At 35.5% G+C, this 19,305-nt stretch overlaps 1 protein-coding gene across 4 annotated transcripts in view; it reads left to right on the top strand.

The window, feature by feature from the left end:
- Sam-S (S-adenosylmethionine Synthetase) overlaps nucleotides 1-17,950 on the top strand; it is a 93,947-nt gene extending 75,997 nt beyond the window's left edge. For all 4 annotated transcript variants that reach the window (XM_069844267.1, XM_069844265.1, XM_069844266.1 and 1 more), the window contains 5 exons: nucleotides 4,358-4,501; nucleotides 10,159-10,377; nucleotides 12,651-12,833; nucleotides 14,160-14,293; nucleotides 16,667-17,950. In XM_069844267.1, the coding sequence (XP_069700368.1) occupies nucleotides 4,358-4,501; nucleotides 10,159-10,377; nucleotides 12,651-12,833; nucleotides 14,160-14,293; nucleotides 16,667-16,769 (783 nt within the window). In that variant the 3' untranslated portion in view covers nucleotides 16,770-17,950. The remainder of the gene's footprint in view (nucleotides 1-4,357; nucleotides 4,502-10,158; nucleotides 10,378-12,650; nucleotides 12,834-14,159; nucleotides 14,294-16,666) is intronic.
- The last annotated feature ends 1,355 nt before the right edge of the window (nucleotides 17,951-19,305 follow it).

Genomic DNA, 19,305 nt, shown 5'->3' on the forward strand with positions numbered 1-19,305 from the left:
ATGCCAGACAGGCACTTTGTTTTTACTGAGTGTCAGGGATTAAGAATTGCACAAGAGAATGAGCCAGCTACTGACTGAAACAAGTTCTTCTAAGATTTCACACGTATTACATGGCCTTAAATCAGTTCGTAATGCTAGTCATGGAACTATTGAAGAATTACTTATGTGGAGGGAAAAGTATCTATACCAATAAGACTTTCAAAACATTGTGTTGACAAATTAGGAAATTATAATTGTGAATAGTTAAATGTTAAAAAAAAAATAAAGGACGATCATCTGAATCCCAAGTGAAACGAGAAGGTTTTGTGCTGAACAACTTTATAAACTATTTGATATCTCTCATGCAGATGAATTGAATATGTGTAAAATTGAAGAAGATAAAAAAAATTTATTGGATCAGTGAAGTGAGAGAAAGATAATAGACTTCTGAAGATATAAATATACAAGAAACGTCTCTGAAAAGAAAAATTAAAGAGGAAATTAGATGTCAAAAACCTGAATATCATATGAACCATCTGATATGAAGAGATTACTTAATAAAAGACTTTTCGGATTCCAGTTTTACTGTGGAAGACTCAGATGCTGATGATCATGATGATTAGTACAGACCTGCTTTCGAAAGAAATAGAGCTACAGGCAGGGGCGGCTTTCAAAGGGGGGCTGCGGAGCTGCAGCACCCCCAGACATTTGTGGCTCTTGTCTCGTTTTATGTTGTGAAATACATTTATTATACAGTCTCTATTTAGTGGATCGAATTTTTTATAAAATTTCGCTCATTGACATGCACGCAATCGTCAGTGAAGTCACTTCCTCCCCTGGTGCTGCCAGAGCGAAACCAGAGAAAGGACTATGGGTGAAGCCACTTCCTCCCCTGGAGCTGCCAATCTCGTCACGGATGCTTTGCACGTTTTACCCCTCCCCCTACTGCCCCTTGCCGCTAATCCAGAGTTTCCAGGCGCTGCAAAATTTGCAGCAGTTTGTCAGTAGCGCGCAGTTTTAAATAAATTTTCTTTAATGTTGTGAGTATAACAAGTGCAACAATGTTTAATTCTGTACAATATTTACAGTCTATTCAGTTCAGTACCTTAACAATTCAGGAGAAATGTGAAATTAAGTGCCCATCAGTTGAATCTCATAATGGAAAGAGCCGCTAAACAAAATACAAATGCTCGCATATTTTTTGCTAATTTATCCAGTATCCCTGCTTTCTTCACTCGATCTCCACACAGTCTGTATTAGATTAATGTGTTTCAAAGACAATTCCATCAGCTGGGGCAACAAGATGGAGTTTTAAAATAAGAACAGTAAATGTTGTTCATGAGAAGAAGGAGCCATTGCTAGAATGTTTTCAATCCATAATGGAATCTGAAACATCTAACAACATCACGATAAATGAGGCAAGCACGGGACAATGCACAGTTGAGCAGCGAGATCTGTGAAAATGATAACCCTAAAAAGCGTCGTAAGGTCGCAGGGATTCAGACAAGGGTTGCGGCAGCCAAGGAAGTGTGTAACCTCATTATCACACAACCTAACGTCTGATATTATCTTCTCTTCTGTGTCAAGAAAAATTTGAATGCTACAAAAGCTAAACCTAAATGTATGTGTGAAGCTTTTTCCTATTTTCGATAAAGACAAACTAAAAACGGAACTCACTGTGTTGTATCAGAGACAAGAATTCAGAAATATCAGTGACGCAGTCAAGCTCTTGCAGTTTCTTCTATCTGAGAACTTGCAGGCCTCATTTTCAGAAGTAGTGAAACTAGAACTTCCGAACCAGAATGTTGCTTTTCGTGTTTGAAGAGAGTAAAATCCTGTCTTAGAAATACGATGAGAGAAGAGACCGCATTAGCTATGTTTTCCATTGTAAAAATTATGTTAAACGACATATCGGATTTTAACAAGAAGATGATTCAAAAGTTTGCAACCTACAAGACAAGGCGCATGGAACTAATCTTTAAATAAAATAAGTTGCTTGGTTTATTTTTGTATGCAGCCCCCCTTAATTCAATACCCACGAGCCGCCACTGGCTACAGGATGTGATAAACAGCAACATCTAGAGCCCGAATCAGAAAAAAGCCTTTCACTCTGCACATCACTAGTGCTCTAGAGAGAAAGAAGGTATCTGACAAGAGGCAGTTAGAATAATGGTTCCAATAGCTGTAGCACTTGGACACAATCTAGGGCCAATTCATCATGCAAGAACACATTCCATGAAAATGTTTCCTTTTCGTAACCAGGATGCTTTTAGTTTTACCTTAATGCACGCATTGTATTCTTCACCTGACATAATTAGGAACATTAAATCCAGACGTTTGAGATGGGCAGGGCATGTAGCACGTATGGGCGAATCCAGAAATGCATATAGAGTGTTAGTTGGGAGACCGGAGGGAAAAAGACCTTTGGGGAGGCCGAGACGTAGATGGGAGGATAATATTAAAATGGATTTGAGGGAGGTGGGATATGATGATAGAGCTGGATTAATCTTGCACAGGATAGGGACCGATGGTGGGCTTATGTGAGGGCGGCAATGAACCTTCGGGTTCCTTAAAAGCCATTTGCAAGTAAGTATACTAAATAACGAGGGAAAGTATTCAGATAGCAGCAGGCGCGCAAATTACCCACTCCCGGCACAGGGAGGTAGTGACGAAAAATTACGATACGGGACTCATCCGAGGCCCCGTAATCGGAATGAGCACACTGTAAAATTCTTCTTAAATAATTCTCCTTAAAATTTATGACTGGTTTACAACCAATAAACTAGCATTAAACTTTAATAAAACTAACATAATTAAATTTAAAGCCATTTCAAATTTAATCTCTGAAACATTGGACACAACTATCAACAATATACCTCCACTAGAAACATCAACAACCAAATTTCATGGTTTGCATATTAATAATACACAATACATTGGAAAATTCATATCAAAGAAATAACTCCCAAACTTAGGTCAGCATGCTTCGCAATTAGGTCATTAAACAGAGTCAAACATAGTATAAATATCCGCAGAAGGAATGATTTTCATACGCCATCATCAAATTTATCATGCTGTCAAAGGGGAGTACATTACATGGCGATAAAAATGTTCAATAGTCTTCCTGAAGACATTAAGAATCATAGCCAAAACCCTCCATTATTTAAGGTAAAACTAAAAAATTACTTAATATCTCACACTTTCTATTGTGTAGATGAATTCTTGACATTTCACAGTGCTGTGTAAATATTATACTATTAAATGGTAAACATATTACATTGTATAAAATATTATTGTTATTAAGGTATTAATTCTGTACATATTTCATATTTGCATTTTATATGTATTGCATTTTATTGTTAAACGTAAAAATTGGACATGTTCTTTATTCTATGCTATAGAGCAAATGTAAGAATATTATGGAACGAATAAATCTATCTACCTATCTATAGAAAGGGTTGTAAAGTTTGCCATACTCATATATTCTAAAAATCGGATTGAAGCTCCTCTAGCTACAAACTCACCTGTTTGGCAAGACATGGGAAAGTACTAACTGATAGACTTTGAAATAGTCAAATGGTAAAGAAGAATTTGGAATACCATTCTGGTACATAGACTTTGAAATCGTCAGATGGTAAAGAAGAATTTGGGATACCATCTCTGGTACGATTCTCACAAACTTGTTGGTTCGAGTCTATTTTCAGATGCAGTTGATCATATAATGGCAAAAATAATGTATAGTTGTCCAATTTTTACACTTTGAAATGACATGCGCACTGATTATTTGTGGTTTATAGAATCTTTAAAATAATGATTTTCGTATTACATTGCACCCGAATTTACGAGTAAAATAATATTTATGACTAAATAATTTTGTCCATGTGAAAAAAAAATACTGAAGGGTTATTTAATTTAATCTAGGGAATATATAAAAAAATTGGAGCAAATACTAAGTTGTCATATTTGGTAGGTGTGGTTTGGCACGAAATGACTATCCTGGTTTCTCCACTTTGTTGTGTTGGCACTAGAAAGAGATAATCATAATGGCAAATCATCTTAGAAATTAAACTAGTTCCGTCTCAAAAATACATTACTTCCTGGATGTGTATTATAACATAAGCTACAGTTTCATATTTCCTAGTATGTTTTGTTTTCATTCTCAAATCTTTCCAGAGTCTTCATTTTAGTGTGTGAAGAGTTGGGAATTGCATACTATATTATTGTATTTTATTAATGGAGACATGGCCTTGGTGTATGATAAAGAAAGAAATTCCATAATAAATCTGCTATTGTGTAATAATGGGTCAGTTTTGGAAATATGCAGTAGTAGTTCACCCAACCTAACTAGTTTTTAGTATTGACTTTTTTTTTTCTGTAGGGTTTAATGTTCGGGTATGCCACAGATGAAACAGAAGAGTGTATGCCACTGACTGTTGTGCTTGCCCACAAGCTGAATCAGCGTATAGCAGAGCTCAGGCGAAGTGGAGAGTTCTGGTGGGCACGCCCTGATTCAAAGACACAGGTAATAAAATGTATTTATTGTATATATGCAAAGTAAATGACAATTGCCTCAATGATGATTGGTTGTATTTGCTACTCTTGATTGTGTAATGATGTGAATGCCATATACCACCAGATGTGATGATCTGAGAGAGCAGTTGTCCATTTGCTTAAACATAAGTGAAGCGTTGAGAATGATAAGCTTAAGTCACAAACTGTGAGCACATCTATGACAATTCAAGTAAATAGGTATAGTAATTTATATTCAACTTGTCCAGTAATTTTTTTAAGTTTAAAATTGTCATCCTGTCGCTTAAAGTATATATCATTCTTAGGTCAGATTTTTTGTTTTCCAAGAGGATACTTTTTGCTACAAATTAAATCCAGTAAATACTTTTATTTTACTTAGTTGGATGTTTCATTTGTTGCTTCTATTACAGAATGACTCAATTCTAGATTAAATGGAGAAGGTGGATGCGTAAATGAGCTAAAATTAATCTTTATAGCAAGGAGTATAGTTCCACCAAATTACAAATCATCTCTGAAAAATGACTGCAATATAAGATACAGTTGATAATACTGTACAGACTAAATACTGCATTTGCAATAATATTATCTTGCCATTGTTAAGTTGGTCTTAAATACGGTTGTTCAGTCCTTCTCTAAGTATTATTTTCATTGTAAGAAAGACAGAATATGAGCAAGAGGTGTGGGTGACTAAAATTATTACCTACCTCGAACTGAAACAAAAATGTGAAGTTTGTGCATTTAAGACTGTATTAAAACGGTAGAAAATAGAATTAAGTAATGAAAATGGCAATATGTAAGTATTTTCAAATTGCATTGCTGCAAAAAGGGTGTGGCATAAATAGAAAAGTGATTTAAAATATTCCAGTTTTCTATTCAAGATAGTTAAAGTTCGCATTACCAGTAAAGATTATAACTTTATAACGAAACTTTGTTTCTCGAAACCATCCATTGCCCTCTCACGACCTTCTTACATCCACCTCCTCGATTGTAGATAATTAGTGACATGTTAAATTGATGACTAATGCAGGAAATATATACGAGGCATCTTTAGAAAATTTGACCATGGTAGTCTAGTGATTGTGTTTTTTTTCTGGACCAAAGTACTGCTGGTTCAAATCTTAGGGCATTGAATTTTTCAGAAAACAGTTTATATAAGTACTGAGATGGAAGAAATCTGTAGAAAACTAATTTGGATGTTAATTTGGAGAACAGAATGTGAAGTTAACTTCTCATTCTTGCTTTCCTAAGTTCTGAAATATTCGTGACATTTTATAGCTCGTGTTTTTTCTGCATATTAAACGAATTTCTATGTAAAATAGTTCACTTGGAAACCAATTTTTGTTCAGAACTATAATTATTTACAAAAGTTTAGGTCTCATGACAAGAATTAGGAGAAAAGAAAGTGGAATATTCAAAGTAAGTTATTTTAGCAATTCTGTGCACAAGGAGAAGTTTCCAGTTACTCAAGATGTTTATTCACCAAAACTCTCACAGTGGAGCTTAAACAGTCATTGTTTTTACCATCTACTGCTGTTATATTTCAAAATGTTGTTATTATAGAAATTCTACTAATAGTCAATATTGTTGGATTATGTATGATACCAGGAGGACATTTCTCCATTTGCAGAATCTATCATACATTTAGTCGCATGTCAATTGTCTGTCTTCTCTGTTAATTTTAATAGAATCTATAAACATGATTAGTATTTACTGGATTTAATAATTGTCTTAAATTAAATCATAGCATTGATGTATATTTATTATAATAAATGTTTAGTTCAAAAGTTACAACCTAGAAGAAAAATGTAATAATTTGATTTATCTGTATATAAATGCGAAATTATTTCAAACGCAGAAAGGATGTGTATGTATTCTACTATATTTCAGTAAAGCAAAGAAGAAAGAGTAAGTAGAGAAAAAAAATTCTAACTTTATAGACTTCACTTCCGCTTCTGTGGGATGGTTGTGAGGAAAGGGCGTCATGGGTTCCTACTTCATCTTGTGTTGCGTTGTGTCCATTTTAATGAAAGATACACATTTCATGATTCCTTCTATGTATTTCACGAGCTGTGGTGCAGACTTTTGACTTTGTGAGTAACATTTTTCTGGGAGGGTGTCTGTCTGTAAGGAAAACAATTCAACCTGACTTCACGTGTAATAGTTGCTGGCTGATAGTCATTCATAGAAAAATGTTCGTTTTATTGGACTTACAAATCTAAGTGGAACATATTGATTTGATTATGCAATGTTGGTGGCTCTCGACTTGTTGTAAGTGAATAATTAATGTGGTGTTACGCCTGTAATTGGATCAATATACAAGTACCTTTTGCAGTTTTACCCTTTGATGCAAGACCTATACATGGTGAAGTCAGCGTGACTTTAGAACTCGATCTAACAGAATATATGCATTTACTGGAGAAAATTAATTGATGAACACATTTCTACGTTCAATACCAAGACTGGTTTACATCCAACATTATGGTTGTGAACCCGTAACATTAATTGGGTCAATTATTCGAAATTTTAAACGTGTTTAAATCTCGGTCGAAAGTATCGCTTGACAGTAGTACAACAAATGATCACTTATCCCAAGTTAAAATGTAATAAAGCATGATTATAAAGTTATGACTAATACGATACATACATAAATCTGTATATTGGTCTAGCTAGTGTTCTCTAAAAACTGTTTCTCTGAATGACCCTTTTGGCTTCAGGAAATTGCCAGAAATGGAGCTATGATCGTGTTTAGTCAAATTAAAACCATAACTGCAGTGCCGTTCGCCTATAAAAAGTAAAGATTTTGTAAAGTCAAAGATGTAAATTCAGAAATGGAACAACCTAAAATGCAAAACATTTTAACTAAATCTTCAACAGTGAGCTTTCTGGGAGGCAGAAAACAAAATGGAATTAAATGTGCCAATATTTGACAAACCACAAAACAAACTGAAGTTCGTGCTCTCGCAAGTGAATTAACCTTCATTTGCACTTAATTTATTATAATTCTTTCGTACACTTTAATAAAAGTGAATCTCTTCCGTGAACATTCTCCATAAAAACTGTTCTGACACGAAACCTTAGAGATAGGTGCATAGGTAGAATGATGGAGAATTAAAAACTAGTAAGGAGAAGTTATTACGTGAAGCTCTTGCAACCAAAGAACTGACTTCTGACATATTAATCAGTTGAAGCTTGTATCTGTTGTAGCAGAGAGACTTACTAGATGAGTTAGGAGTCCATCCTTCAAACCTTGTAACTTAGGATTAGCTTTGTTAAAATGTGTGATTTTCAGTTCGCGACCTCCACTTGTAAGTTCTTTCTAGTGTAGTATGTTTCTGATAATAGGGCTGAATTATTCTTTGCCCCAGTGGGATGTAAGGAGAGATAAAATTTGAGTTGGGTGGGCATTATCTGATAAATGTATGTTGGAGCCCTTTATTCAGAGAGTAGGTATTTTATTTGTTGTAAGTCTGTGATGAGGGATTCCCAATTTTAATTCCCGTTTATAAAGAGGTCATGTTAACGACTTCTTATAATATCCACATGCCACATGAATAAATTTAAGAATGCAGTTATATTGTCAGACTCCAAAGCAGCTATTCTATCAATCGTCTCTAAACACACACCTTCATCTCAAACAGCAGAAATAACTAAAATGCTCTCTCAATTAATATCACTCAATAAAAGAATTGTATTCCAATGGATACCATCCCACTGTGGAATCCTGGGAAACGAGAATGCGGATGCTTTAGCAAAGAAGGGCAGCACTGCTACTTACAGACCTGTTACTAAATCTACGTATTACTCTGTGAAGAGATTTATTAAATCTACATATTTAGACTTAACAAACAAAATTTGATAACTCAATCTCAAGGGAAAGAATGAAACTCTCTGCATCATAATCCACAGTTAATTCCCGATTTATCACGAAAATCGTCTGTAGCTGCATTTAGATTGGCAACAGGCCATGATTGTTTGGCCAAGCATCTGCATAGAATTGGAATATATCAGTCCCCTAACTGCCCATTGTGCAACTCAAACCGAGAAATGGATTCGGAACACCTCAAAATCTGTGCTTCAGTGGCTGGCCATGATAATATCTTTGAAAAATATTGGAGTGCAAGAGGTCAAATGACTTTATTGTCAAACGCCTGGCATTAGAAAACAACAACATAATATCCATGAAAAAATTATCCTTCGTCAGATTCGTACCTACAAATCTCGAATCTATTGGCATGCAACCATCACTTTCTACCAGGAAAGTATCTGATGCTAGGAAAATCCTAGTAAGAAAGCTGATTGCATTACGAGATGCATTTACTGAAGAAAAATTTCTATGTATAAATATAGTGTACACAATTAGAACTGCATACCTCTCATTGAATGAAAGAGTGTAGAATGAAATAGCATGACCTTGTAAGAGCAATTGTATGTACAGGTTATTTTTATTAGAACATGCTACTCGGATATGGCAAGTGTGGTGAATAGTGCATCAGAGAACCAGTATTTATTCAACCAGTAATGCCACATTTCCCTAGATCTCTATAAGGTTTTTATTTAATAATCCTAGAGTCCTGTTAAACCAGCAACCATGGATGAATATATAATAGGATGCGAAGCTTACTGAGTTTCCTGTAACACATACTAGAGGCGCTGTTGTAGAAATTGATCTTGCTGCCACCTGTTGGGAGGAGGGGCGTTATTACATCTAGCAGTACACAAAGTAGCGAAAAGAGTAACTAATTACTCCATGCATTTAGCAGCGCACCTGGTGACGAAAATGTTAAACTGTGCAGAAAGTATTTGCTCCCACCCCTCATCGATATTCAAAACTAACCCAATTTAAAATGAAACATTTACATTTTTATTCCTCACCGCATCTTCTACTGAAAATTCTTACCGGAGCCAACAGGAAGATAAAAGAGACGATCTATTTTACACAATGCAATTAAAATATAACCAGACAGAGACAAAAAAATAAAGCAAGAGGTTAGATAATTGGGAGTGTGTTCTTTGGGTATTTATTGTACAGCGCAATGGAAAAGTCTGCAAGAACTACTTAGATAGTTTAATTTATTATATTACTATTTACAATACATTCAACAACACTATTTTCACAATGTCCATAAACATCACTGTTAAGATACACTGCTTATACACACGTAGTATCACTTTATGTTCACTTTTATTAGCAAGTTTCTGTCTGCCATCTTGTCTCTTCGAGCAATATCTCGAATGGATAAATAGAGAACTCTGGGTAATGTACCCAACACATAGTTCTAATGTTCACCACCTACGACGTTGGGCACTGATCATCATCATTTTCTAATGCCGCTGCCAGATGGTGCTGACCGAAGTTTCGCATCCTATTATATATTTATCCATGCAGCAACAGTATAGGCCCTGAGTGTTGCTAGATCCTTCCCGTGCACTCTGGGATGATGATCCATTTCCTCAAAGGAGCTTTTCTTGTGCCTGGCATACGGTACTGTTGTGGCAATTAATAGAATGAACTGAATACAAAAAATCAGGATGTAAAGGGTTTCTGAATATTCCAAATACTGATTGATACAGTTACTCCTTAATTTCTTGATAATGTTATTGTGACAGTCCTTTATAGAATAACGGCATTTCTTATGTTAAATGTTTCAGGTCACTTGTGAGTACTACATGTCCCACGGAGCCTGCGTTCCTCTCCGTGTACACACTGTAGTAGTATCTGTTCAGCATTCTGAGAAAATCAGCCTTGATGATCTCCGTGCAGATGTAATGGCAAAGGTGATCAGAGTTGTGATACCCGAGAAGTATTTGGATAGTAGAACAACATTCCACATTAACCCATGTGGGCTTTTTGTCGTTGGAGGACCACAGGTACGCCATGGGTTCTTATTTCATTGTACAGTATAAACCCAATTATCCGTGTTAACTGAGGTACTTGTTTCGTCAACGTAATTAATTAAATTAATGGTAAAATTTGTAACAATGTGCTCCAAACTTCATTGTAACTGAAGGCAGTACACAACAGCAACATAGCTGCGAGCAGGAGAGATAACAAGCTCAGACAACAAACAATATTTGTATGAATGTGAGTGTGCCGGGTTAATATTAATTAACCAATCATCAAAAATATAAAAAAATACATCAGGACTGTCGCTGGGCAGTAATCTGAAAAAAAAATACAGGACTTTTTTGCAAAGAAAGTTTAACTGAATTTAAAAGAGTTATTAGAGACTACTCTATTAAGTGATGTAGTCTACATACAATTCCCATTTTTATAGACAAGTTGAATTAATTAAGTATTTGCATTACAGCAGTAGTAACCATTTCATCATTTCTAACCTAAAACCACGATTTCCTACATGTTTTGTCTTTTCCGAGTTTTATGCTATCCAAGGTACCCACAGTCCCAATTACCTTTGATAAACAGGATTATACTGTACAAAATAATGAGTATTACTTACTGTAAGTCACTTGGAAAATATTTTAATAAAATAATCAGTGTTGCTGATTCGGAAATTAAATTACGAATTTAGATTGTTTTAGATTTCACGATTAACCATAAATTTGTCCCCTTTTCCTGTATATGAAAGTTTTCAAACAGTTTTATTCAAAACACCTCAATGATTTTGTTTTTTGTGACCGTTACAAAATTGAATAAGCCATACGATTTCATATTCTGGAAAAAAATAATTCCACATCATAGCTTAAAGACATATTTCGAGATTTCGAAAAAAACTTCAGAGAGAGGTTTGATGTTAGTGGTGTGTTGACTCTTAATATTTCATAAGTCTTTGGAAGTGTCTCGAGGAGAGGTTAGGCAGAAAGGTGACCACAGTTGGAGTGAACCAGAGGAAGTTCTGCTGCTTCGATGAAAATTAAAACAGCTACAGGAGTTCGGCATAAATGATGCAGTGTAGTGATTGATGCACCAGTTATAAAGATCTGTATAACCTGTTTCCTAAAATTATAGAGCCTTACCGTGTTTTTGCACAAGTGTAAGGTCCAGAGATAGTTTGAGAATAAGGTTCTTAGGAAAATATTTGGGGCTAAGAGGGATGAAGTTACAAGAGAATGGAGAAAGTTATACAACACAGAACTGCACACATTGTATTCTTCACCTGACATAATTAGGAACATTAAATCCAGACGTTTGAGATGGGCAGTGCATATAGCACGTATGGGCGAATCCAGAAATACATATAGAGTGTTAGTTGGGAGGCCAGAGGGAATAAGACCTTTGGGGAGGCAGAGACGTAGATGGGAGGATAATATTAAAATGGATTTGAGGGAGGTGGGATATGATGGTAGGGACTGGATTAATCTTGCTCAGGATACGGACCAATGGTGGACTTATGTGAGGGCGGCAATGAACCTCAGGGTTCCTTAAAAGCCATAAGTAAGTAAGGTCCAGAGATATTGTCACCCATTGAATTTACTTCACTCTATAAATGAATAGTTCAAACGGTTAGTCAGATTCAAAGCTATCGGAAACCAATATTCCTTCTTTGTAAATACACATAATCAACTTCTTCATCTTGGCTATGAATCACTTCCTTTCCTCCAGACTTCTTTTTTACTCTTGTAAACATATTTTCTGTCATTTTCGTTACTCTAAGATTGTTTTACTATAACAGATCAAACTTCAGAGCTTCATATCATTTCCATTCGCTCTGTATTTCATATTTTATTGGGAAATATTTTCGTATAGAACACAACAATTAGGCTGTTATGGTTTCAGAATTAAGAGAGTCTGATTGCTTAAAAAAATAAAACTGAGGTGTATATAGAAAGAATGTTGATGAAAGTAGAACAACCTGTCTTGCTGCAACTTGGATTAAACATGATAAGGTGACATTAATCGATTATGAATGTATTACACATAAAATCCTTTGAATTTATAAGTCAACCACTCCAAGCAAAAAGTAGGGAGTCTCTGATTCAGAAATTTTAGATTAGATATCGTAGTTTCTCTAATTAAAACTTGAATTATCTACTTGCGGAAAAGCCTTGTCAGTGATGTTTATTTGTATTTGCTACTCTTGAGTTCGCATGATGACATTATTTGCTGAGATATCAGGCTACATATTATTGAATGCAGGAAGAAATAGGATAAAATAGAAACTAACAAAGGATGTTTATTTCAGAGTGATGCTGGACTTACTGGACGCAAGATAATTGTGGATACTTATGGAGGTTGGGGTGCGCATGGTGGAGGTGCTTTCTCTGGAAAGGACTTCACCAAAGTCGACCGTTCAGCTGCCTATGCTGCACGCTGGGTTGCCAAGTCTTTAGTGAAGGCTGGCCTCTGCAGGCGCTGCCTTGTACAGGTAAGTACAATAAACGACGTCTGCAGTACAGTCATCAATGCTAAGGTTGGCGAACTTTCTTGGATTTGCTATTATCTTGAAAATAGCTCTTACATGATCAATTACACGAGTTGGAAGAACAGTTCAACTTTGTTGTGTTGCTTTTGTAGAAATTTGAAAGAAGTACTGTAAGTACATTTGTTAATTTGTTAGTAAGTGAGCGAATTTGAAAGAGAAAAGTCGCTGTTAATTGGGATCCGAAGTTCGTGATTATTCTTCACATTGTGCATACTTAACATTATGGAAGGTATACTCTATTTGCAGACCTATAAGATGCTCTTCTAGCCCTCTAAAAACTTGTCTCAGAATTGGTGTACACTACCTGAAATTTCTGGTGCAGTTTTAGTTGGGAAAAATATCCTAGTTTATATGTTCAAATGCTCCAGAATTATTATTTCTTCAAAAATACATAGAAAAGAGGTACGTCCTTTATGCCTAAATGTCTACAAATTGGTGGACATTGTTTTTCAAATAACAATTAATTTTATTGATATTAGATTCAGAATTACAAATTCTGGAAGCAAACTTTTAACAGTGTAATAGAATTGCACAAGCTTTAATAATAATAATAATAATAATAATAATAGTTTTATTTTCCGTGGCAGGGTTAAGGCCAACAGGCCTTCTCTTCCACTCAACCGGGATCAAATCACATACAGAAAAAATACATACCGGTATACAAATATGAACTTAAATCAGCACAGCACATGTTACATTTGAGACAATGACAATTACCTAGATATTAGTGTTAATGGAAAAAGAAAGTAATGCCTGTGTAAAATAATAATAATAATAATAAATAAAAATTATACCTAAAAACTAGTTCTGTGCATTTAAAATATTTCTAAACAACCTAATTTTAAACAACTGAGGACTAAGACTACCCCTGATTTCGAGCGGCAGCAAATTCCATGAGCGGGCCATGGCTATTGAGAAAGAACTTGAGTACAGAGATGTCTGATGACGTGTTATTGATAGCAACAGATTGTGCTGTGAAGGTGTATTTCGATTATGATGTGAAGCTAGGAGAGTAAACTGAGAGGCAAGGTAGTGGGTGTGGAATCATGTATAATTCGATATAGCAGGCAAAGAGAATGTCTAATCGTCGATCTTGCAAGCGGAGCCAGGAGAGTCGTAGAAAATATTCCGATATATGATCATGTCGGCGGATATTGAAAATAAATCGGACGTAAATTTCAAAAGCAATATGTGCTAGATTAAACACCATTGCTCGTTAGTGTTTGATGTATGTATGTATGTTGATAGTACCATTTTTTGTGTTTGTAGGTTTCTTATGCCATTGGAGTAGCAGAACCTCTGTCGATTACACTGTTCGATTATGGTACTTCTAAGAAGACTCAGAAAGAACTGCTGTCTATTGTGAAAAAGAACTTCGATCTGAGACCAGGGAAAATTGTCAAGTAAGTAAAAAATGCCATCAACATATCGACGGTGTTTAGGTAATGGGGCTTAACCTTCATTCTTTTAAATTTGGCTTTTTTGCTGTAATTAATTATTTGAAATGCGAAGATGTGGTTTTGACAATATTATGTTTACATTCGTTCATATTAGGTAACAAATAATGTGTTAAAATTTAATTTTTGTTGTTTGTGGAAAATCTTCTTTTGTGGGATAAGCCCATTTACCTAAACACCATTGTTCAGAAGAGATTTGAATTTGATTTGATTGCTGATAAGAAGGAAAATAATTATAAAATAAATTCAGTATTTAGGAAGTTGGATCTATCTTGGTTATAAATCAGTGTAAAAGCAAGGAGGTATTTAATCATCAACGCCTGAAGATGTAGGTAGACCCAACTTTCGAAATGTTTTGAACTTAGCTGTTTTTACTTTCTGCAACAAAGGGAAGTTAGTCTGAACCTCTTCTAAGTAATAATAATAATAATAATAATAATCCCGTTTTACCATGATTGAATGTTGGGATTTTTTCATGATACCTTAAAGTGAAATTAGATCCCACTTCATGTAGCTCACTATTTTAATTCATTTTGTATCATAGTCTGTTGGTCTATTTTAGGACCTGTTTTACCAACAAGTGTTAAAAATACACTAACACTTGGTTTGTTAATACCAGTTCAAAATTTTAACAATTGTTTTAGCGTTATTTCATGCATTTTGGTTCCATCGACGATTTCCGGATGGATGTTGGTTAATATTTTTGTCAATAAGAGTAATCTTTCAGTGGTTACCCTTAACAACACGCTAATCCCTTATTCATCTGTCGTAAAAAATCTTGACTTCTTTTTCGATAATAATCTAAATTGGAATATTCAAGTTAAAGAAACGATAAAAAAATCTGTTCCTCCATTCACCGTTTGAGTCGCTTAAGAAACTTCTTGCCCCAGCAACTAAAACTTACCCTAGTACAAACCGTAGTGATGCCGCATTTCGATTATTGTGACTTTTGTTAAGTGACCAAAGTTCTGAACTGTCAGTCAAGTTACAGCGAGTTCAGAATATGTGCGTCAGATACATATGCAACATCCGACGATACAATCACATATCACCGTCCTTCATGACTCCGACTTAAAGAACGTAGAAATTTACATTCCTTGTCATTGCTCTTTCGAATTCTGCACACTTCAACACCAAATTACCTTTCGTCTTGTTTCTCTTATCTATACTCTAACCACGACGTAAATACCAGATCACTTATCTGTGGCGCGTTAAGTATACCTCTTCATTGAACATCTCGTTATTCATCATCTTTTACAGTATCCACCTCGCGACAATGGAATTCCCTGTCACAAAGTATTAGGGGCTGCAAGACAATAAACACTTTTAAAAACGGCTTAAAAGATAACCTTCTTAGCATTTCACTCCAATCATACTGACTTAAACTATCACTGTCTACATTGTTACTCCTTCCTTTAGACATGCATCCTGATAGTCCTGTATTTTCAAAATTGCCTCATAATAATCTCTTTCTATTATCTAACATTATTTGAAATATATTAACAGTCTATGTATTTTAGCTTAATTCTGCTACATAGTTTGTATTTCAGTGTTTAATTAATAGTTGATAGTATTTTGTTGTTTAATTCGTAAATAACTCTTGTATACATGTAGCTCTCATCTAAATCAAATTGTTGAATTCTTTGTAAGTTGATACATATGTATGTATACTTTTTGCTGGTTGAGTGGAAGAGAAGGCCTTACGGCCTTAACTCTGCCAGCTAAAATATATTATTATTATTATTATTATTATTATTATTATTATTATTATTATATCTTGAGGTATATATCTAGCGTCAACTGCCATTGTACTAGGAGTGCACTTAGTTGAGTGACTTATTTGGCCGGGATTTCGCAGTTATGATGCAGAGATTATTCTGTAGGACAAATTAATAAAATCCATAATATTCTCATAGCTAGCAGTGCTACATAACTGCGGAATCCCGGCCAAATAAGTCACTCAACTAAGTGCGCTCCTAGTACAATGGCAGTTGACGCTAGAAATATACGTCAACATATAAGCCTAACTTGGAGTCAGGCCACAAAGGGAAACACTGAAGGAGGAAGATTCGATCCAGTGCTGTGGATTGAATTCGGCATAGCTCAGTGGTCAGAGTGCTTGGTACGTAGAACCAAGGACCTGGGTTCGATCCCCGGTGCTGGATCGAATTTTTCTCCTCAAATATTAATATGTAGTCTAGGTTAATGGTGTACAGAGAATGTTGCAGTGTGTTCCCTAGGTACTCTACCAATGCTCTCAACTTTCCCCTCAATTTATCTTATCTGCAGTAGTTACAATACATGTATTTTCTGTTTCAGGGAACTGAACCTTCGAAATCCCATCTATCAACAAACTAGTACATATGGTCACTTTGGTAGAGACATCTTTCCATGGGAGCAGCCCAAGAAACTGATCGATTGATGAAAGGGGAAGGGATTGTCTTGTAAGGCTTACTTAGCAGTTTGATTCCCACCAGATCTTCCTCATGACATTCTTGTCCCACTTAACTCCTTGCATACCTCTCAGAACTTTCTAATTACAGTATATTTGTTTTAGTGTTGAATTGTGTACATATTGGCAGTATAGAAATATATGTTGTAATTGAAACAATGTTGCATCAAGCGCTGCTGTAGGAAAAATCACTATGCCAAGCAAGACTCGAGATGATGAAGTCTCCTGGAGTTGTATAGGTATTCTGAACCTTAGCTTAACGTTTTAAGGTTTTACCACGCCGTGCAGGAGGGACCTGCCACCACGCCAAATAGAATGTTCACCTCCTGTGTGCTTCCCTCTTTCCATATCCTGTTCGACCGAGAAGGCGGTTACACGGACTGCTGTGAAAAGCAGCCAGTTTGATTTTTTATACAGACATCTTAAACATATTTTATAAATAATTTATGTACCTTATGTATTAATTCTGGATGTGTGTGGTGTTGTTGTGATTTTTTAGAAGTAGTTGCAACACGTAGTGACGTGGGGCCTAGTCCCTTGATTTCTACGGCGTGGTATGTACTTTGAGATGATGAACTTTACCCCGGCCAGAAGAATATGGTGGTGGGCAGTCGGGCGACAGGGGAAGACAAAGCCCGGCTCTAGACAGATCACAGTCGAAGGCTTCATGACAGCCTTTACTGCAAATGTGTGTGGCCCCAGAAAGCGCCTTTCCCACTAGAGTTTTTTCTCTGAGTGGTAAAACTCCACACATTTTGTGTTGTGTTTACGAAAAAGAATCTATTGGAAAAGAGCATTTCCGAAAACACTCCGATCTGTCCAGACTCCTGGAAAGCGTAGCAGTTGTCACTTTTTTATTACATTTCTCACGTCTCACGCATTTATTGAGTAGAACTTTAGGCACAAAGAAAATATTGTGTGATATGTTGTAGACGTATTTAGTGTGACAATCTATTGAAGCTTCTAATATAGAAGTTAATGTTTTCTGTTTTGAGTTTTAAGATTATAAGAGCTCTGCTACGTCTTTGGTCTTCCCCTTATCAAATGTGAACATTTGTTCTAATATGCTATGTTTCATACAAATGCATGTGGAATGAAGAAAGATTGAGAAATAAAGTAACTGCCATTTTGTGTATGGCATTTCAAATCAGTTTATTGTATTTGCTTCATTTTATATATGCAGATCTCCAGCTGTCTACAAATTTCCTACCAAAACCTAAAGTGCACTTATTACCAAGCTCTTTTCCCAAACCACTCCTACATCATAGCAATTTACTAAACTAAGAAAATTCATGGAACCTCCATTAGCAGAGGTGGTCCAATAGGAGAGCTATTATGACATATTGTTGTTGAATATTTTGATGATAGATTTAAACACTACTCCCATTTCAGTTTGGTTGAGAGGCTTTCCCCTCTACTCACACACTCTACCGTCAGTGAAGGGGAAGGTGCTACAGTCCGTCGTAAAAACGTTCGACTAATTGACTTACAACACAAATGGCGAAGTGTATCAACATCGGTTAAAAGCGCAGTAATCATAGATTATGAAATGACGGTTAAACAATAACAGTGGTTAAAATGTAATTTGTGTGCACCATTCATAATCACAGATTACTTAAACATGGCTAGCTGACACCTCATTTAACCAGAGTAAAGTCTATGCTGGTGTACTGTTTCTACAAAATGACTAAAGGAAAGCATCCATACCGCTGTAAAGATAATAGTCAACATCTAAAAATGACTGCGCTCACTCCATTCTACATCGAAATGAACGTGTCCTACATTTTCGCTTTGCATTTGTTTGCCTTTGGACGCTGTTATATTTGCGAGTTGCATTTCTTTGCTGTTAGGTTAAAATCGTACAAAATAGAAAATTGAATGCAAAAATGATTATATCCCAATGTGTGGTTGAAGTGTTACTAGAATTTAAATATATTATATAAAAAGATGGAATATCTATAAAGGAAAAGGATGCAGAAGATTAATAGGAATGTGTATATGATCAAGCACCTCATTTACACGAGGGAACTGTTCATTATCCTAAGATCCATAAATAACCTCTCTTTGTTCAGCCAGTGACATAGAGAAAGAGACATTCAAGTATTCCCTCTTAAAATACAGAAAATATCAGTTACATAGAATCGTAATACAAGCAGCCGAACCATAGGAGAAATATGCCTTTTTGTGTTATTTCAAGTGATCCATTTGTAGATTTTGATAAACGAAATCCCTCCTGAAATTTTCTGTCACCTAATTCCTAGTAAGAATTCTCTCTTTCCACTATAGAAACTTCACGCTCACGCTCTATCCAAGTAATTCAAGTACTGTATAATAATAATAATCATCATCTTCGAAATAAACATCTGTGGCTCTGGCCGCCATTTTGCTTTACTTGCTCTACTAATCACTGGTTATCTCTTTAACCGCTCGAATATGGCCAGTTAGAGATTACTGTGGTTAACCTCCTATTTAAGTCGTAACCGAGGTCGATCCACTGTAAAAATGC

Source organism: Periplaneta americana, chromosome 13, assembly GCF_040183065.1.
Source record: "Periplaneta americana isolate PAMFEO1 chromosome 13, P.americana_PAMFEO1_priV1, whole genome shotgun sequence".
Lineage (NCBI taxonomy): Eukaryota > Metazoa > Arthropoda > Insecta > Blattodea > Blattidae > Periplaneta > Periplaneta americana.